Below are 21,755 nucleotides of genomic sequence, written 5' to 3' on the forward strand. Positions count from 1 at the left end.
GGGGCCAAGACCCTTCAGGCTTTTGACGTCATGCTTTTTATATATAGCCTCGATCCACTACCTAACTCCCTGTTTCCTCCTCATCGATGCCATCCCAGAATCACTTCCTGCAGTCTTCTGTGGAGCTTACTCTGTGGACTTCACTGGCAGGCCAGGTGGGGGAGCACACTCTCCCAGTGACTGGAGTCAGAACGTCCAGGAAGTGGAGGGGAAATGCCAGTGTGTGTGTGTGTGTGTGTGTGTGTGTGTGTGTGTGTGTGTGTGTGTGTATGTATGTATAGCTCTGCCAGGTGGAAGGCCAAAACTTGACCCCTAAATATTCCTGGCACTTCCCCCTAGAATTCAGAGGAAGCAATTTCTATAGAATCCAACAGATTTTTCTTTTTTTTTTTCTTTTTTCTTTTTTTTTTTTTTGGTTTTTCGAGACAGGGTTTCTCTGTATAGCTTTGCGCCTTTCCTGGAGCTCACTTGGTAGCCCAGGCTGGCCTCGAACTCATAGAGATCCGCCTGGCTCTGTCTCCCGAGTGCTGGGATTAAAGGCGTGCGCCACCGACGCCCGGCTCCAACAGATTTTTCTTACAGCCTTTCCTTGTACTATAGTACCGAATGCTATTTTAGGGGTAAACGGATTTACATGTTAAGTTTACCAGGCTAAGGGACTAATTTTGAACAAATGAGAGAATACATTAGAATATATATAGTTTAAAGAATACTTACAAAGGATGGAAAATTTTATGAATTTTCTTATTATGAGGTTTTTTTTAGGAGACAGCCAGCAACAGTGGCTACCATTTACTGATTATTCCGTCTGTATATATGATCTCACCAGTCGGTCACACTGCCCCGAGCAGGCAATCACATCAAACCCACATTCTATAGGGAAAACTGAGTCATAAGGCCAGGTTAAAAAAAAAAAAAAGCACCAGTGTTTCTGCCCTGTAATGTCCCACTTGGTTTTGAGCTCAGGCAGGCTGTCCTCATAGACTACAGCAATCATTTGTGACAGGAACATCAGCTCCTGTCACCGTGGGGTTGCATGAACGTATACCTGTGTGCTGCACATCAGAGCAACTCCATGGACTGTTTCTGATCACTCTTTCAGCAATGCATAAAAGATTGTTTAAGTCTTTTGTAACTCAACAGGTACCTTTGGTAGCATTTGGACAAGAGTAATGTGGCAGATGTCCCCACCCACATAGGCACCCCACTCCTTCCTCATCCCACAAATGGATTCTAGATTTAAACTACAGTGAATGGAGGAGAGCTACTGACCCCTCTCCAGGGCAGACCAAGTGCTCCAAGCTCATACAGTATCTGTACCTTAGATAGAATTAGATGCCCCAGGCTCATACAGCCTAGTGCGCAGGAAAGGTACTGACCAGTGTAAGGGAGCGGGATTGCCAGCCGGGTGGACTCGCCCATTTATTTATACATTGACATTGCTGGGGCAACTTCAGCAAAGCCCATGAGCTCAAACAGAAGACACTGCTAAGATTTTATGACACATGAAGTCAGTGATTTTTTTCCCCATTGATTTTCAACAGAATCCGTGCAGATGGAAAGAGACCCATCGTTATAAATAGCCGTCTCGGGAGGGTGGGGGGCTGTAGTAGCCACATGGTCAAGTGGGTTGTCATTGGCAGCAAGTAGGTGAGTTCTGTGCGTGGTTAGTCACCTGCCTTCTCCACTGCCACCTGTCTTGTGGAAGGCAGGTTGCTAGCTTAAGAAGTCCGCTGACTTGATCATCACAGCTGTTAGGTTAAGTGTTTTGACTCTTCAGTAAAATAGTGCGATCTATTTTGCTAAGTGGTTGGTTATTGCTTGTAGCAGCATATGCTCTGTTTCTGTGAGAAAATCCTTTCTATTTAGTTCACTTGAATCCATTCCTCCAGCTAATTACGGAGTACTTAACTCCTGGAGCACTCCTGTCTATTTAGTTCACTTGAATCCATCCTACAGTTAATTACGGAGTACTTCACTCCTGGAGCACTCCCGTTTGCACAGGATGCACTGCATCCTCCTGCTGTCTTAGTAACTCCTCTGTGAGCATTGAGATTCTTGGGACCCGTGTCCCACCACGCTGCGTCTTAGAGAACTTAGCTGATTTGTGTGGACCACAGAGCTATGCTTTGCTAAAGAGGCTGTGAAGCCCAGATGGCCTTCCTCCAAACCTCAAGGCAGTATTCCTACTGCACAGTGAGTACCACTGAGCACTACTGTGCACTGGAGCGCGAGTGTACACAGTAGTGCCACTGTGGAACTGTTGTCAGTTCCACGATAGTGCTAACGTGCCACCCCACTAGAGTACTGTCCATCGTTACCTAGAACTAACTAACTAACTAACTAACTAACTAACTAACTAACCGGCAGCAGGGAAGTATGTTTTCCATAGGGAATCCTAGAGCAGACGGGAAGATCGTCAGTGCCATGCTGCTGCTGTCCTTCCGTCATTTGTAAGTGCGGCCACTGTGTTGACAGCCTAGTAGAGAATGCAGAAACAGGAAAGTGTGTGTGAGGTCCTTATTGACAGGAGCCCTCCAAGGATGGTGCAGGGCATCAGGAACCGCCTGGCAGGCTGCAGGTTGCTCCACCTGGGGCCCACTTCCCCTGATCTTCAAGATGAGCTGAGCAGCCCTCATCTGAGACTGCTCTAAGTAAAATTCTTGTTGTATGAAACTTGATAATGAGCACAAAATCGGATAAACAATGCAAGAAAAGGTAACACGTATTTAGTATCTTTAGTAAAATTAACTCTCAGCATCGTGGGTAGCTTGACTGAGAAATAAGCCCTTTACCAGTACTTTTCTTATTTTAAATTGGCCTACCCAGTTCAAAATGTCTATTGCTTTGCAAATAGCAGGAAGAACATATTTTATGTATGTGGTACTTTCCATCCAGTGAGCAGGTGGTAGCAAAGAATTGATGTTTTAAGCTTTTCTGTGTTGGAAATATATATAGCAATGGAATTCAGGTTCTAATTCCCACTTGGGAGGAAGCGAGACCTCCTGTTGACACAGACAGCTCTTCCCACAGTAGGTTGAGAACACTGTGTGACAGGCTGGACCCTGGCACCTGAACTGGGTGTGGTCATCTCAGGAGCACATCTCCAACCCACAGTTGTGGCAGAGAATAATTTACCCTCTGTGTGCTCTCTGGTGCTCCCAGGGAGCTAAAGCATCGCGTCTGAGTGCGGGTTTAATAATGGAATGTGATACCTTGGCTGAAACCGAGGCAGGAGACGTGTCTAAGAATGCCACTGTGCCCGGCAGATGGTCCTGTTGTCTGAGAGACTCTTGGCATTTCCACTGGACTCCAGACTGAGCCTCTAAAAGAGGAGAGTGGCTTCTCTTCCCTTTCCTTTTTCTCCCCGGTGACAGCCTCTTCCGCTTCGCTGCCTGTTTATTTTTGCTCCACACTGCAGCGACATGTTGCTCTTTTTGTGCATAGGTTCCACTGGTTGCCGGACTCTCCGGGACACTCCTTCCTCTCCTCCCTCCCCCCTCCTTCCTTCCTTCCCTCTCTCTGGGAGCAGGCTGCCACAGGCGTCTTCCCCATGTGAGTGTCCCAGTCTCTCCAGCACCCTGACTGTGCCCTCTCTGGTCTGCAGCTGTGGACATGGCTGGAGGAGCTGCAGAAGGAGCTGCTGGACGACGTGTACGCCGAGTCGGTGGAGGCCGTCCAGGACCTCATCAAGCGCTTCGGCCAGCAGCAGCAGACCACGCTGCAGGTGACAGTCAACGTGATCAAGGAAGGGGAAGACCTCATCCAGCAGCTGAGGTGGGCCGCACCCCATCCCCCACCCCCTACCCCTGCCTGGCCCCACACAGATCCCAAGCTGCCCAGTGGGTTCCTGCCTCTATCAGTCTGTGAACAGATAGCTCCAATATGCTCTCCAGAAGGCCAGGGACAGTTTTCTTCTCATCCCGTCCCCGTCCCCCCTTAGTTGAAAAACTCCGTAATTGTTCACCTTAACACTGACTAACAACCGTCAGAATTTAGCTTTTGCTACTATGTCCTCATTACTCTTAATGAAATTTCTTTATAAAAGGGTGCATTTGACTCTCTTAAGACCATGTCCTTTAGCCCCAGAGGACCTGCCTGTCTAGAGTGTGGCAGCCTGCCCATCTCTCAGCTCAAAGGCTAGGCGACTGGAGGTGGCAGGGCCAGCTTTGTTTCCTCTGGAAATTCCTTTGATTGGGTCATGAGGGACACTTAAAGGTAGCCTCTTACCCCTAACTTAGGCATCACCCAGGACAGTTGACGTAGTCACTGACTAAACAGCCTTACACGATGTCCCCTTAGTAAGGGTTTCACTGAGTGCATTAGACGCTAACCGAGGCAGGAGGACTACCAGTGAAGGGCCCAGGTACCAGCTGCCCTCTCTACTCAAAACTCTCCCACTGGTTTTCTGTAATAGCTGACTTCTCAGGAGAGGGCTACGTGGAGCACAGCTGTGCCTCAGGCTTAGTGCACCAGGCTCCAGAGGAAGGGGGCTGGTAGTGTTTTGCTAGGGGACAGCGCCTTCCCTTTGCTGAGACAAAGTCCAGTTTCCTGCCAGCCTTCTGCCCCTGAAGATTTGCGTTGCCGGATCTGGTGTCTAACAATGTGAGACCTCATTCAATTCCTGTTTGTCTCACTGAAGTCCCGTCTCCTTCTCCGCTCCCGTAGGGACTCCGCCATCTCCAGTAACAAGACCCCACACAACAGCTCCATCAACCACATCGAGACGGTGCTGCAGCAGCTGGACGAGGCTCAGTCACAGATGGAGGAGCTCTTCCAGGAACGCAAGATCAAGCTGGAACTCTTCCTGCAGCTGCGCATATTTGAGAGGGATGCAATCGACGTGAGTGCTCGGACCCCTGCCCTGGAGCCCTGCCTCTGGCTCTTGTCCCGTGCCCTCTCCACTCCCTGAGCCTCGGAGAGCAGAGAGCCGGGTGGAGACAGAAGGAAGCTCCTGTGGCTGCTGGGGAGGGTGGGTGGTCAGCTCTGTAGTCTGGGGGCAGGCAGAAGACCAGGAGGACAGTGCAGGCAGCGGCAGCAAGGACTGTGCTCCTGGAGTGGAGGGAATGTGCTAGAAGCATGGCCACCGCCTCCCCAGGGGCAGGTCAGCCCTGGTTGAGCAGTGTGGGACCACCCCACACTCCCCTCTTCTAGAAAGAGAGCAGCCTTTAATATAGGGGCCTCCCTCTTCCTCTCTCCCCCCTCTGTCTGCCCCTCACACATCTCTCTATTTTCTGTTTTCTCTCTTAATAAAGGGACTGATTGTAGCCCATAAAAGTGCCCTCTGGTTTCCCATAATTTCCACCTAAAAATGGATTTTTACATTTGATATGTACAGAGAAGAAACACACACTTATTTATCTTTATTCAGCGGAAAGCGGGTGGCTCTGTGCTCTCTAGGGAAGGCTCTTTATGCTTGATGTAGTGGAGCAGAGTAAGTCTGAATGGATGAGACCAAACTGTCTGGGGGACACTGGCAGAAGGAGCAAACACCTCCCAGCCTATGTGAGGCCTGTGTCCTTGCGCCTGGCTGCTTCCACAGCTGGTGGTCCGAATCGGTCCTCACTGGATCACTCAGGTCCAGCCTGTGACTGCAGGGGTCTGAAAGCGCACTATCGTGCCTGAGTCTCACTGCCTCCCCCGGGTTATCGCTCATTCATACTGCTTGTGGGTTACTCAGACTGGCTGGGCGCTGAGGTGCCACAGAGGCTTGGGGTTGGTACAGAGGAGGCAGGAAAGGCCTGCAGAGACTGTTTATGGTTCTCTCAGCTCCAAGAAGATCCTCTGTGTGCAGCTCCCTCTGGCCTGCGCATCAACCTCACCTTGGACAGCAGCTCTGGCTGCCCGTTTAAACTCCAGCACTGTTTCCCATAAAAAACAGCTTTATCTTGGTCAGTTCATAACAAGAAATGCGTCGCTGGGCGGTGGTGGTGCACGCCTTTAATCCCAGCACTCGGGAGGCAGAGTCAGGCGGATCTCTGTGAGTTCGAGGCCAGCCTGGTCTCCAAAGCGAGTTCCAGGAAAGGCGTAAAGCTACACAGAGAAACCCTTTCTCAAAAAACCAAAAAAAAGAAAGAAAGAAAGAAATGTGTCAAGCCCCCACTGGTCACGGAGTAGCTGTCAGCTTCTCCGGTGCTCTCCAGGGCTTGGCCTGCAGGTCCTTATTGAGACACGGAGAAGGCATGCTAGAATCCCCCCAGTGGAGACCCACTGGCCTTGCCCTGCCTAGGGCTCAGGTTGGCAGCAAACAGAACAGACCTGTTTTCTTTTAGTCAAGTGACTTGCTGTTCTGAAACTTAGTTGCTTGTTGTATATTTTCAGTTACAAGATAGAGGAAGCAGCCAGAGCATTAGCTGAAGATTCTCTTCTAGACCCCTTGAGATAGTTGAAAATACTTCCTACTTTATTTGCATTGATGCTTCTTAGTTGTAACTTAACCATCATCAAAACCTCATGAGGAACCACACGCGTGCTGTTCCTGGGCAGAAACTGCAGAGCGAGTGTCCTAGGCAAAGCTCCTATGCCGGGCAGTGTGTTACAGAAACAGGCAGTGACGTGTGGAATTGGTGCATGGAAGAAAATGGCTGGCCATTTTAGGGTCCTTGAGCCTTGAAGTCTTTAGGATAGTAAAAGATAAGCAGATAGAGTCTGCTTATCAAAAGACTATGTCTGTCATCGCTGCTAATCTGTTTCATTATCACACCTGCTGTTCCTCCCTGGGCTCTGAAAACACGTATGTGAAAGACAGTTCCCGTAGAGTGGACAGTGAGGTGGACGTCGGTCCTTCCCCTACCTCCTGAAAGTCGTTTCCCGGCCTGTGGATGTGGCCCGCTGCTGGGGCAATTGAAAGGACATACAGGGCTCTGCGCATGATCCCAAGAGCCTCAAAAATATAATCTCTTTTCTCGTTTATTCCCTGACTTATATATGATTCATTAATGTAATTTAATGTTAGTAATTTCATGAAGAAGTACAAGTTAGCACTATAAATATGCATGGCATGCAAGTTCTGTTAATAAAAGAATAAATTGGGAAGGTCTGTACTATAGGAGTTCTGAAAACCCTCTCTACCTAGATTATGTACACATTGTCACATGCTCAGATTTTCATCCCAACTTAGTTCCTGTTCACATGCATAAATAAGTGAGGACCCTCAGGAAATGCTCATCCATTGAAACAGACAGTATATATTCTTTCTCAAGGAGTTCTTCCTTGTTTCTGGATTTTGTGACTTAAAAATCATGTTGTGCAAGCTTTCAAACCTATACAAAAGCCGAGAAAGTAGCGCAATGAAGCTTCCGTACCCCAGTCCCCCAAATCAGCAAGACCTTGTTTCTTTGTTCGCTTCCCTCATTGAATGTTGTGCCAGACTGCCTGTCCATCCTTCCAGTCCTAAAGAGATCTGCATCATAAGGGCGGTTCCTTACACACACACAGCACCAGACACCTCACCCATCCAACTGGCACCCATTATCTCCCAGTATACAGCCTGTGTTCAGGTTTGCACTGACACCTCCATCAGGAGGCACACAGGCCAGTTGCTGTGTTTGGTGGCTAGCCTCTTAGTTTAGGTTCGACTCTCGCTCTGTCCTATTTTGTGCAGTCCGTGACTTCTTGACCATGATGGGTTCACTTGTCAAGGTAGCCAGGTTCCCACAAGATATGCTTTCTCATTGACCTGTGGGTTACTGCTTGTGTTCTCTGGTACTTCCTGTCAACACAGAACTCAGATTTTGGAAAACCTGCTTAGACCAGACTCTGGGTTTGTGCAGGAATGAGCCAGAGGTAGCTCTTTATGAGCTGCCCTACAGATGCTGAGATGCAGTGCATTCAAGTGGTGGCATTCTGATGGCTGTGGAACTCCCTCTCAGCCTTGGCCATGGTGGCTCACCAGACCTTCCTTAATGATAGTTGCCTCAGACAACTGTTTTGTCAAAAAAACATTTTGGTTTTTGGTTTTTCGAGACAGGGTTTCCTCTGTGTATCTTTGGAGCCTTTCCTGGAACTCACTCTGTAGCCCAGGCTGACCTCAAACTCACAGATCTGCCTGCCTCTGCCTCCCGAGTGCTGGGATTAAAGGTGTGCGCCACCACCGCCGCCCAGCTATTTTGCTATAAAACAAGTAATTCCTCTCCCCCCCCCCCCCCCCGTCGTTTTACAGGTAGATATATTTATATATGTTCCACCTTGAAGTAATGAAATACTTGCTTTCTGCTTTCTCCTTTCAGGGGCTGCAGATGTGATTAGTGGCATAACACTTGCCTACTATATACCAGGCCCTGGTTTATTTCCCAAAAGTATCTGATGAGTGTAGGAGCCCCTTCAACCAACTGTGTCCATTTATTTCCTTAAAAACTTCTAAACTGGTTTCCTTGAAGCCTGATCTGTAGACCACAAAACTAGGCGTGTGGCTTCCGTGTCCTTTTGAGACCACTGGCTCACACACAGTGAGATGTGGCAGCATGGGTTTTAAGGCGTGATTTGCATAGATGCTTTCCTCTCTAGATCATCTCAGACCTTGAGTCTTGGAATGATGAGCTTTCCCAGCAAATGAATGACTTTGACACGGAAGACCTGACAATAGCCGAGCAGCGCCTGCAGCACCACGCAGACAAAGCCCTGACCATGAATAACTTGACTTTCGACGTCATCCACCAAGGACAGGATCTTTTGCAGTATGTCAATGAAGTCCAGGCCTCTGGTAAGAAAGGTCCTCCAGTTGGGGGTTCCTCTCGTCACCACGGAACTAGGGTAGCTTAATGCTGGGACTTCTGTACTGAGCCATTACCTGCCAAGACCAGTTCTTTAAAAGGAACTGTTTTGCACTTTGTTTCACATAATACATTTACACTTCACATTTAACTTTATGCTTAGAAAACTTACTCTTAAATTTTTCAAGAATTGTTTCAAGTAATAAGAACTTTAATTCTGCAGAGTGGTTTGTTGTATTTGTGAGTGAAATGTAAAACCCAAGGAACTGTCGGGGTTTTTTTGTTTTTTTCATTCTTTCTTTCTTAGTTTCTGTGTCCAGCAGATGTCGCTGTAAGCCCAGCATGTAACTGTAGTACAGGCGCATACACAGCAACATCCTGCATGCATCACTCACCTTACGCAGCCTATTACATACTTCCTGAAGAGTGACCACTCACTCATTTCTAACAGATGCTATTCTGTCTCTGAGTCCATGAGGTAGGAGGTGCAGTTGCTTGGCTCATCTGTGAAGCTTCTCACACCCCGGTGTGCTGGATGTATGCATGCCTCCATCACTGCTGGCCTGGGCCTTTCTGAACCTGCTGGCTGCTATAGGCAGTGGACAAGTAATTCACAAGTGATTCTACATGGGTAGAGCCATCCGAGGTGAGAGGAGAAGGTGAGGAGGGTAGGAGTTGACTTCTAGGGTCTCCCCCCACTATTTACAGGTGTGGAGCTGCTTTGTGACAGAGATGTGGACATGGCCACTCGGGTCCAGGACCTCCTGGAATTTCTTCATGAAAAGCAACAGGAGCTGGATTTAGCCGCTGAACAACACCGGAAACATTTGGAGCAGTGTGTGCAACTGCGCCACCTGCAGGCCGAAGTGAAGCAGGTGCGTGACCCTGAGGAATGATGGGGGATGCTGGCAAGTCAGCCTCAGGAAGAATTTCCCATGATCTCCGTGTAGTTGTCCTGATAGGTAAGGTGGTACACGCCCCAAGACAGCATCTCGTGGTAAAAGTGGAGTCCACGGCCTTCCTTGATGGCTGGCCGAATAACGGCAGAGCCCCCAGCTCCCAGCCCCAGGCCTTGAGGCTGTCATCCTTGCGTTTGTTTTACTCTTGGATGGCCCCTTGCGTACAGCACATTACTTCCTAGGCTAGGACCTGCGAGATATCCCCCTTAACTTTCAATCTGGACACGGCCACAGGCTGCAAGGCTGGGCTTTTCCTGTGTTATCTGCACACTATATATACGGGGCTGAAGCTAAAACAAAAATGAGCCGAGCGCCCGCCGGTAGGAGTCATCCATGGATACTGCACTTGAACCCGTGGGGGGGGGCGGGTAAAGTGGAGTTCCCGGGTGAAGGGTCTTGATGGAGAAGTGGGCTGTTACAGTCTGCCCATGGCACAGAAAGCCTTTGTTGGCCTTGTTGAAGGTAGCGCTGGGAGCCTGAGACACAGCCTGGTGTGGTGCAGACGTGCATCGTGCTCACAGGAGAGTGCGTGCTCCTGGCACCAGAGGTGGTGGGGTCTCCACTGGCTTCTTGTGCCCTGTTGGTGCCACTGGAGTTTGTACACTTAAGGAAATACAGCATTGTAACCTATAGACGTTTCTTTTTGCCTCAAGAAAAACAACCTGTTTAAGAAGTGAAGTAGTTCTACTCTTTACAAACTGTCTTGGCTTAGACTATGAAGGTGGCGTTAGAGGCCGTTTCACCCACGTAATGGGTCAGCAGTGTTCACCTGTTAAGTGTCCCTTTGATACAGTGGGCTCAGAGTTTGCTGATGGGTAGTGTCTTAGTCAGGGTTATCACTGCTGTGATGAAACACCATGACCAAAAGCAACTTGGGGAGGAAAGGGGTTATTTCACTCTCAGCTCCATGTAACAGTTCATCATCGAAAGCAGTGAGGGCAGGAACTTGATGGGAACCTGGAGGCAGGAGTTGATGCAGAGGCCATGGAGGGGAGCTGCCTACTGGCTTGCTCCTCATGACTTGCTCAGCCTGCTTTCTTATAGAACCCAGGACTATCAGCCCGGGGATGGCCCCCCCCCCAGTGGGTTGCGCTCCCCCCCCTCAATCGCTGATTAAGAAAATGCCGATAGGCTGCCCTGCGCTCCTATAGACTGTCTCAGTGGAGGCTCCCCTAGCTCTGGTTACTCCAGTTTATGTCAACCTGACAGAAAACTACCTAGTACAGGTAGCCTTTCCCTCATGATTGCCAGATGGCAGTCATCTCCAGCCGCGACCTCAGCATCCCCAGACATCAGGAACCTGAGGGTGAGAGCAACATGTGTGTCAGAAAAGCAGTTTTCAGCTGATCCAGAAACTTCGGTTCCGAATCACGGGCCAGACTTGGGGTTCTGAAAGCTCTCACCAAAGCTGGGAATTGTTTTGACTTTTAAGCAGATTATAAAAGGAAAGCATTATGCGTGTATCTTGAGGTCTCGGCCACAATCCAGAATGAGCTTCCACAGTGTTGGTGACTTCTGCTGTCAACATTGATTCCTTTCTGTGTGTGAACTTGAGAGTCTCGAGGTTTGGCCCTGAGCACTGTAGCGCAGCCTGTTTCACGCCTGGGCTATTGCGTCATTTAACACCGACACTCGCCAGAAAGTCATCGAGGCGAGCGAGCTGACCGTACTGAGCAGGTGACCGGTCTTGCTGTGGAGTAGGAGTGGCAGTCTGGACAGGAAGTAGCAGGGCTCCCCTCCAGTGGCAGAGAACTCTCTCCGTGAGCAAGTTTGCTTATAGCGTGGGGCCTGAGCTTTTCGCGCCTGAGTCTGCAGAGCCCGCTGCCCTCCACTGTCTTCTAAACAACAGACTTGCGGCGCTCGAGGCAGTGCTTCTGATGAGAGCCCTTCAGGGGCTGCAGGCCGTGTCTGGGGGAAAGGAAGTCAGCGCTGCCCTCCTACGAGTTCTCAACCTCCCCAGTGCTGCGACCCTTTAATGCACTGTGCTTCCTCATGCTGAGGTGACCCCCAACCATAAAGTTCTTTTTGTTGCTACTTCATAACTGGAATTTTGCTACTGTTAGGAATTGTAATGCAAATATCTGTGTTTTTCCATGGTCTTAGGTGACCCCCGTGAAAAGGTCGTTCCACTTCCAAAGGGGTCACGACCCAAAAGGTTGAGAACCACTGCTCCATACCGCCTTGCAGACCCATCCCCCATCCCAGGTGTTTTGTAGGGTGCACTGGAAGGTCCACTGCCTAGAGTTACCCAGTGTCCTGTTTCAGGTGCTGGGCTGGATCCGAAATGGAGAGTCCATGTTAAATGCTGGCCTCATTACCGCCAGCTCACTGCAGGAAGCCGAGCAGCTGCAGAGAGAACACGAGCAGTTCCAGCACGCAATTGAGGTAAGGCAGTGTCTGAGGGCGGGCCTTAATGGCATGGAGCCCAGCTGGATAACCCTTGATATTCCACCAAGCACTGGAGCCAGCCCCGGATTGATGGGAAAGAAATGCCATGCTCACCAGTTCCCCACTGATTGTAGGAGAAGGAAACAGCCCACAGCTGCAGTGGATTGAGGACAGCCTTGTAGCAAGTGTCCCAGCGGCCAGGGCCCCCTTCTCTCCCATGACTTGAGCAGGATGCATTGGACTTTGATTAGAAGTGCCTTAAATCAGGAGCTCAAATTGGGGCCTGAGCTGAGGTGTTGAATTATCTTGCTGATCTTACAGCTACAGTCTCACATGTAACCAGTTTGGACAAAGCAGAGTGCTAGGGGTGGGAAGGGTCTTGCACGATGACCAGGCACAAGTGATGATGACAAAACTCCCCGTGCTTGCTTACTGGCAGCAGGATTCACCTTGATGGGCTGAGGGGCCGTACTGCACTAGACAGTGTAGCCTTGGCCGGGCCCGGCAGCTCCCCCTTGCTGTTAGCCGGCCACTAATTGCTTTAGAATGGGTTTCCTTAGGGGCGGGTAGCAGTTGTGATGAGTGATCTCAGAGTACAGGCAGGGCTTCAAAAGGGGTGTTTGAAAATAGAAACCGTGATGTTAGCCGGAGAAAAGGCCACAGAAGCCAGCACTAATTTACCCCCGAGGTCAGTGTATCATCAGCTGCTCAGGTCAGTGGCTGCTCTTCCTGAGGCTCCAACTCCAGGCAGCTTTGTAAACCTGAGTAGCTGCAGTGCCAGGGGGGTTTTGGTACTCAAGGTCAAGTGTCAGTCATTCGGGAATCTATACCATGGTCGGTGTTTACAAGATCATTTCCACTGTACCGGGTGAAATGAAAGACTTTCTTTCCTCTGAGGCACTATGTGCCCTAGCTGCTGGTACCTCATGTTCTAGATCTCACCTGGAGAGCCCCTGGCATCAGGCATCAGGGCTTACCATGTGGTTTTCTTTATCTGTGGCATGGAACATTCTCAGCCTTTTCTCTATATGTTTTTTTTTTTTCTTTTCTTTTCTTTTTTTTTTTTTTTTAAAAAAAATCACTAGTTCTTAAACTCTTTTCACTGGAGTCTAGTGCTTCAGCTGAAAATGAAAATAAAAGGCATTTGTTCTGGCCTCCTTTTTCCACTTGTTGCTTTGCCTGAAGTGGCTATTACACAAAAGCCAGTCAGGATAATAAACTTGGCACAATTGAACAGAGCTTTAGACTGTCAATTGCTAAGAGTTGTTCCTGTTGCTTCTCAAATGGAAAACCCCACAGCTGAGTGCCATTCTGGGAAGTCTGAATGCGTTTCATCCTTCATTAGATAAATTAAACATCAGTGTGGTTGGTGCCAGGCCTAGAACTACTTGCCTGAACTACCCTTTAATATTTGCAAAGCATGCTAAGGAGTCGGACTTAGGGTTGATTCTGTTCGCCGCGGAGAGCATCCCAGTTCCTGCCTTAGTGTGCGATGCCCTGCTGAATGTGCCTTCCCATCTTCCCCATGTCTAGAAAACACACCAGAGCGCACTGCAGGTACAGCAGAAGGCCGAGGCCATGCTGCAGGCCAACCACTACGACATGGACATGATCCGCGACTGCGCAGAGAAGGTCGCCTCTCACTGGCAGCAGCTCATGCTCAAGATGGAAGACCGCCTCAAGCTCGTCAATGCCTCAGTCGCCTTCTACAAGACTTCAGAGCAGGTCAGGAGAGAGGGCTCCTAGGCTCCCGGTACCTGACTGATCTGGGCTTTAGGGACAGCGTCACCATCATTGGCATAACCATCAGTAGCGAATCCCTCAGGTCCACGTTAAACAGGGAAGACCTGTTCTGAAGCTACATTTACCCTGCTGCTCCGGCTCTCGGCTCTCGAAGAATAGCAAGTTGACAAGTAGCTGAGAAAACATAGCCTTTCTCGGTTGTCATCAGGGCAGTGGGACACTCAGTTTGTATTCTAAAATCCCTCCCTGCCGGCCTTGAGTCAGGCAGAGCCCATGGCCGCCTGTAGCGTTCTTGGTCTTTCCTCATTCTTTGCCTTCCCCAGGGCATGGCTGAGAGCACTGTCATTTCTAAACCTGGAACTTTGTCCCCTCAGGTCTGCAGTGTCCTGGAGAGCCTGGAGCAGGAGTACAAACGAGAAGAGGACTGGTGTGGTGGAGCCGACAAGCTGGGCCCCAACTCTGAAACTGACCACGTCACCCCCATGATTAGCAAGCACCTCGAACAAAAGGAGGCCTTCCTGAAGGTATAAGGCTGGGTCCCTTGGGTATTGATGTCACGCTGATTGGCTGTTGAGGGCCACAGGGTCTCCTGACTGTCGTTTAGAAGTGATTCTTGTAGGTTACCGGTACATACATAGTTGTGTGGTCTGAACTTTCAGAGCGAGGCCCCATAAACACTGACTCTTGCCTTGTGTGGAAAGTGACTGGGGTGATGATGTCAATCATAGACTGATCCTTTTCATGAAACTCCACTGTCTTACCAGTTTCATGGGGAATGAACTAGAAATCTACGAATAACTATTGGCTAGAAGTTACAGTGCCATGTAACAGTATTATAGTGATGAGATTTCTCTGAGGCAAAATTATGACTAACTGGAAAACCCATGAACTTTGCAGACCGGAAGTGATTGGCTGGTTGATATGGTGAAGCACAATACCTCTAGCTTAGTGAGTCCGTTTGGACATTCAGCCATTTTAGGCCTATAGACTGCCTCTCCGAAGACACAGACAACCAAGTGGGGTGGACTCCAGCGCCTTGGCTGAGAGTGGGTGCTAGCCTCAGGACACAACCTCTGAGCAAGTTCGTCCTGTTCAGACAGGCCGTGTTTTCTTCAAGAAGATTAAATGCAGGCTCTGAGGAGTTTTTATGTACATCCTATTGGCTCACACCAAAGTCACAACCGTGCCTTGAAACAGTTACAGTTTTTAAAGCGGTTATGTGTTCGGAAACACTGGCCACATGGATACGTCCACACTTTTAAACAAGTTCTGAGTGCGTCTTTTCACTGGCAGCTGGGTCCATCAGAAACATGACTGTTTGTTGTCTTTACGTGAGTTAGTTGTTCTCTGTTTCAGCATTCTGACGCCCCTGCCCTGAGACACCATTTCCTGTTGTCTTTAATGATCTGTTCCGGTGTCTAAAGGTCATCGACTGATGGAATTGTTGTGTAGTCTGGAAAACTGAATTGTGACTCTGCATTAGAGACCTTACAGAGAGCCGGGGCTTTTGTTGTTGACTAAGTCGGGAGGAACCACCATCATAGCTTCCAAGCATTGACTGTAACTGCATCAACCAAGACTTTGGAGTCTGCTGCCAGCCGGCCTCTGTTGTTGGTGGACTAACACCAACGGCCATTAGATGATTTACTTTGGAGATGTGCCGCTCTTGCTCCAGAATCCACACAGTAGGAATTGAACACCACTTAGTTAACATATTTTCGCTAAAACCACAAAGGAAAAGCCATTTGAGTGAGTTTATAGAAAAGGCCTCTATATCTGGGATTTCCTGCCCATCAGCCCGCACACTGAAGAGGTACTGTACACTGATGACGTCACTGAGGGGTTACCTAGTACATCAGCAGCTACCAGTCACCCACAACCACAGCAATGCAAAATAACCAACCTCCCTGGGATTTGAGGGTTTCACACTAAGAACCGAGGGATGAGTCTGGCCACTTGGGATCCTTTACATATTGTTTATGACAGTCTCATCTACAAGATCAGGGCAGAGAGCCTGGAGGTGTTTACTATCCGTCTGGCCTTTACAGAAATCTGGGCCCAGTTTAGCTGGGTTCTGTGCTACCACTTCCCCATTAGTCTGCAGTCAGGATGTACTGGGGATCCAGTGACCTCAAGACTAGACTGGAAAGGGCTCCACTTCCTCTTTGACTGTATATCAGTGGCTGCCTTTGCAGCCCTTGCACTGAGTGGTCTGTAACATGGTCTGACCTTGCAAGACCAAGGAGTCTGATAGAGGTTTTTTTTTACTTTTTGTTTTGAATTTTAAATAGAATTTAATCTCTGCATTTTGTAAACCTCAAGTTGACCAAATGGCTGTTAGGTAGAAGACTTTTGATATAGCCTATGATATTGTCGTCTCCATATACTCAAAATACATATCTGAGTGAGTCACATTACCTATACATTGTCCCTCAAATACATATCTGTGTGAGTCACATTACCTATACATTGTCCCACAAATACATATCTGTGTGAGTCACATTACCTATACATTGTCCCACAAATACATATCTGTGTGAGTCACATTACCGATCCGTTGTCCTCCGTTGTTTCTTAGGCTTGCACGCTGGCCAGAAGGAATGCAGACGTCTTCCTGAAATACCTGCACAGAAACAGCGTGAGCATGCCAGGGATGGTGACGCACATCAAGGCCCCGGAGCAGCAAGTCAAAAGTGAGCATGCTGCCACTGTGCTTCCCTGTGGCTAGCGCTGAGTGTCCACTTCATGCTCAGACAGCCGCATTAGCTGTCAGTTCAGTAACGAAATAGGAAGAAATCTGTAGGCCACTAATACACTGAGTCAGCTAAGTATAAAACAGACGGCATGGCATTCAGCTTGATGGTTACTGTCCTTGCCTGTTGATAGATGTGAGTGAACACATGGTCAAAATGAAAACTGCAGTTATCTATATGCAAAGTAGTTTTAAAAGCTAAGTCAGAAATCATGTACCGGTGTTGTGGCTATAAGCTACTTTTAAGGTTGTATGCCTAAGACATGGTTAACTAAGGAAAGCAAATTGCAAAGTGTTACATAGTTTAATACCTCGAGTATAATACAGTTTTTTTTTCATTAATTTACTTGTAAATGGATAGAAAAAGGTCTGGGTAAATTTATACCGAAGTGTAATTAACATAGAACGTTAAGTAGAAGAAGCATGAGGTGTACAGGGTAAGGAGCTACCCAAACCAATTTCACACAGCTGAAACTGAGTGTCATAGGCAAGAATTGTAGCATTGACTCTCGTGTCTTGTAGTAAGGAGGCTGTGGATTGCTGGAAATATTTTGTTTCTCTTGTATTCTATTTGGTGGCAAAGGTTTATGCACCTCTTAGAGTGAGGCAAGAAGATCCGGCTCCCCGTGACTTACAGGCAGGCTGCCAGTATAACTGCAAGATCAGTCCAGGGAGTCAGACAAATGGTCTCAGCATCTCTCAGGAACTGGAGCCACCCCTGCGTCCCTGAGGGCAGTTCACACTTCTTAGCTACTGCTTGGAAAAAATTATTACTACTCAGTCAGAGCCGGAAGTGAGAGCAGAGGGATTTCTTCATGCATGAATTTCTTTCTTTCTTTCTTTTTTTTTTTTAAAGATTTATTCACTTATTATGTATACAGAAGAGGGCACCAGATCGCATTACAGATGGTTGTGAGCCACCATGTGGGTGCTAGGAATTGAACTCAGGACCTCTGGAAGAGCAGTCAGTGCTCTTAACCTCTGAGCCATCTCTCCAGCCTCCCCATGCATGAATTTCTGTTTACATGCAGTGCTTGTGTGGAAGTGGTAGCTTAGTACTTTGATAGACTTAAAAATTTAAAAATAGCTGGGTGTGGCGGCACACACCTTTAATCCCAGCACTCAGGAGGCAGATGCAGATGGATCTCTCTCTGAGTTCGAGGCCAGCCTGATCTATAGAGTGAGTTCTAGAACAGACAGAGCTACACAAATAAATCCTGTCTCAAAAAAACAAAAACAGACAAAAATTCAAAAATTGAAATGAATTTGTTTCCTGTTTTCAGTAACTGGCAGTGAAGCCCACGGGACCCTGCTCCTTTGCTGAGCTATTGGCTATTGATAGATCAGGGAGAAGGACAGTCATTGCCTTCATTAATGTGCCCACTGATGAACTCACAGGCCCCAGTGGAGAGCTCCAAACCTGTGGTCACATGACGGCCCCGGCTGAACTCAGCAAGTCACTAAATAAATCAAAATCTTAACTGACTTTGCTAAACTGGTTGAGTTTTTGGTGGAGCGAGGCACGGCAGTGCAGCTGCTGAGCTGACATGTGAGACGCCATAATGCTTCCTCATGAGGTGCACAGTCTGCTCAGAACGCCGTGTTTGTGACAGACGTACTAAGATTCCCTAATACAACAACATTATATGGCAGCTATCGTGGGGTCTCTGTCTTGGTTCTTCTTTTCTAAAGCTTTTTCTTTCTTTTATTAACTCCTAGAGTGAATTTGTCATACTGTAAAAAAAAGTAAAGGTGCTGTCTTAGTGAGGGTTTCTGTTGCTGTGAAGAGACACCATGACCACTACAACTCTCATGAAGGAAAACATTTCATTGTGGCTGCCTTACAGTTCACAGGTTTAGTCCATTCTCACCATGGCAGGAAGCATGGCAGCAGGCAGACAGACATGCACAGGAGAGGAGCCGAGAGTTCTACATCTGGATCAGCAAGCAGCAGAGAAAGAGAGTGACACTGGGCCTGGCTTGAGCTTCTGAGACCTCAAGTCCACCCCCAGTGAAGGGACACACTTCCTCCAGCAAGGCCACATGTCCTAACCCTTCCAAATAATGTCACTCCCTCTGAGCCTAGAGGGACCATTTTCAATTCAAACCACCACAGATGCCCAAATGTACATAAATTGCATAATTATGCTTGCTACTTACAGTCATTACAAGGATATTTGGTGTGTCCTGTCTATACATTCTTTTTTACAAAAAAAATAAAAGGAACAATTCTCCCTATGAAAAGCACATTTCACTTTGTGTAACACAGCTTTGTAAGCCACTATTTAGAGACTGGACTGCTGCCTTTTGAATGAATTTCAGTAATTGACTTCAGGTGTCCCTGGTGTGGTAAGGGGCTGAACCTTGCTTTCAGTTTCATTGTTCACACCTGCACTTCCCAGTTACTCATCTCAGTAGCAATAGTTTTGATTATTTGTGCAGCACTATTTGTCTGAAAGATAAACTCTAGTCCAGGGTGTCCACATTTCAGTGTCACTGGTGCCAGAATGCCTCGTGCTAGGGTTGCATTGCATAACACAGGCTCCCATGCCCCCGGGCCTTGCCCCTCTCCCCAAGCCTGAGTAGTGTCAATCTTGGCCAGTAAAACAGCAAACAATGCCCTAGTTGCTTGTGTGAGGTTAAGTGTGTGTCCACATGTTCACTGCTCATGCTTTAGTGTTCAAAATTGCGTTACTTCACAACGAAGGGTGTAACTCAGTGGTAGGTGGTGTGTTTCACCCACATACGGCTTTGTTTTCCATCCTCAGCACCAAATAAACAAAAGTCAAAATGGAAAGTGAACCGTGGGGTTATAGATCAGTTCACAGCGTGTTTGCCTGGCATATAGGAAGTGCTGGGTTCAGTCTCCAGCACATAAACCAGGCATGATGGTGTCCAGCTGTGCGTCCAGCCCTGGAGGTGGCAGCAGAGCCCGGAAGTTACAGTAGGTTGTCTCAGCTAACTCGAGTTCCAAGCCAGACTGGGGTGTCGGTTTAGGACATTGGGTCTGTGACTTATATGTCCCCAGTAGTTTTTTGTAGCATGAATCTTAAAAGGTCTTATTAATAAAAACAAACCCAGGGCCAGGTATTAGGGTGAATGCTGGAAGATCAGAGAGACAGTACAGGCCACAGCCACCTCACCTGGCCAACTTCTCAGCCGATCCTGTTTTCTCAAACTGGAAGCCTCTGTGTCCTCATCCGAATAGATCTCAGCTGAACTGCTGCTTAAAAGCCTAAAAGCTTAACCAGCTCTGGTTCCTCACACCTTAAATACCTTTCTGCTTCCTGCCATCACTTCCTGGGATTAAAGGCGTGTGTCACTATACCTGGCTGTTTCCAGTGTGGCTTTGAACTGACAGAGATCCAGACAGATCTCTGCCTTTGGAATGCAAGGATTAAAGGTGTGTGTGCCACCGTTTTCTGGCCTCTGTGTCTGTCTAGTGGCTGTTCTGTTCTCTGACCCCAGAGATAAGTTTATTAGGATGCACAATATTTTGGGAACACAATACCACCACAGTTTTACCTGTTTTTTTATGAGCACAGCATTTTGACAGTAGCTATTGTATATCAGTTTTAGTTTTTATATAAGAAGACACCTTTGCCTTCACAGTTCCATGGTCATCTGCTTCTCTAGTTCCCTCCTTCCCCTCCTAAGGCTTTATGTTTTAAAAATATGAGTAAACAAAAAAACACTTATTTTTTTATTTCCTGCTCTATTGTGTGGTTGTTACTTTTATTTTAAGACAGAATCTTGTTTGTATCCCACTTTGGTTTCAAATTCAAGGGTGAGATGATGCAGAGACTGCTTCAGGTGCTGCTGAGATCTCGACAGGAATGCTGTCTTTCTTAGCACAGTCTGCCATGCTGGGACAAGAGCGTAAACATCTAAATGAAAACAAGTAGGAGTCTCTAGGTGTGACTGGAGAGCAAGCACCAACACCTTTTCCTTTTCCACCTCAGATATCTTGAATGAACTCTTCCAGCGGGAAAACAGGGTATTGCATTATTGGACCATGAGAAAAAGGCGGCTGGACCAGTGCCAGCAGTACGTGGTCTTTGAAAGGAGTGCCAAACAGGTCAGTGCATCTGGGGCGCCCCAAGCCCTCCACCCTGCTCACACAGGGGTGCTCAGCAGGTCAGTGCTCCACCCATGCTCACACCTCCTTTCCTTGACTGGCAGAGTTTTGTTACAAAAGCCCTCTTGAACACTACGTTCTGATGTCAGAAACAATCATGCCTTTTAACTAAGTTTGTTATAAAAATAAAACCCCTAAGCCCGAGGATAGTGTGACGACAACCTGTTTGTTTCACACTATACCAGCGTGCCATTTGGTTTTCCTGAGCTGCCTTTACCTCACACTTAGAGCTGCCAAGTGCAAGTCATCGAAGCGATTATTGTGTAAAAAGCGTGCTTGCGTCCTGGTTAAGTGCTTACAGAAACACGGCAGGTGCTTTCTTTATGTTGCTGTATTTATATATTGAAGAAAAAGTTAATTTTCAGGGACACTGAGCTAAAACTAGGTGAGAAACATGACAGAATTTCTAGTAATTCAAAATAATCAGAAAGGGTTTTGAGTTTGGCTGAGGCAGAGACATGAAGGGGTCCGTTTTCTCCCGAGGGCACTGTGGGACAAAGTGCTTCTAAGGAGACTGTCCATCATAGAAGATCATCTCAAAGTAAATCTATTTACTTGTCTTAAGCACCAAAATCCATTTCAGTTCTCTTTGGCTTCAGTATAGTCAGAGAAACACAGGATTAATTTCATTCCCTCACAACCTGAGTTGAAGTGACTGCCACCCAGGGCTGCTCCCTGTGGTAGTCAGTGTTGACCCCTGTCCTGCCTGCAGCTCCAGTGTGGGCTGTTAAACCCATGTGCAGCAGCACATTCCTGACACACAACATTCAGCCACGTCTTGCTAGCCAAGGAGGAATGAAACTTCAGCATAGGTTTCTCACGTAGGGCACAGATTTTGTTCCAGGTCGATTCGTTAGTTTCAGAGGACAGCCGTGTCCAGAACTGCTCAGTTACCTACAGACCTTGGCCCTCCGATCTGGTGCTCTGTTGACCTTTCTCTCATCTGTGATCAGATCCGCACAGTGGGGGGCTGTGGTGTTTAATACATTCCATTGCACTTTCCTAACACTTTTGAGAGTGTTCCACCATGCTTCATGTCATGGAGGTGGCTTTGGCTCCTAACT

General features: G+C 47.9%; 1 protein-coding gene across 5 annotated transcripts in view; it reads left to right on the forward strand.

The window, feature by feature from the left end:
• Nucleotides 1–21,755, forward strand: part of Trio (trio Rho guanine nucleotide exchange factor) — a 317,034-nt gene that overhangs the window by 178,534 nt on the left and 116,745 nt on the right. For all 5 annotated transcript variants that reach the window (XM_076551700.1, XM_076551702.1, XM_076551703.1 and 2 more), the window contains exons 12-20: nt 3,608–3,777; nt 4,669–4,843; nt 8,506–8,701; nt 9,420–9,586; nt 11,936–12,055; nt 13,592–13,783; nt 14,176–14,325; nt 16,380–16,494; nt 20,516–20,631. In XM_076551700.1, coding sequence (XP_076407815.1) covers nt 3,608–3,777; nt 4,669–4,843; nt 8,506–8,701; nt 9,420–9,586; nt 11,936–12,055; nt 13,592–13,783; nt 14,176–14,325; nt 16,380–16,494; nt 20,516–20,631 — 1,401 coding nt within the window. The remainder of the gene's footprint in view (nt 1–3,607; nt 3,778–4,668; nt 4,844–8,505; nt 8,702–9,419; nt 9,587–11,935; nt 12,056–13,591; nt 13,784–14,175; nt 14,326–16,379; nt 16,495–20,515; nt 20,632–21,755) is intronic.

This window comes from Peromyscus maniculatus, chromosome 15, assembly GCF_049852395.1.
Source record: "Peromyscus maniculatus bairdii isolate BWxNUB_F1_BW_parent chromosome 15, HU_Pman_BW_mat_3.1, whole genome shotgun sequence".
Classification (NCBI taxonomy): domain Eukaryota; kingdom Metazoa; phylum Chordata; class Mammalia; order Rodentia; family Cricetidae; genus Peromyscus; species Peromyscus maniculatus.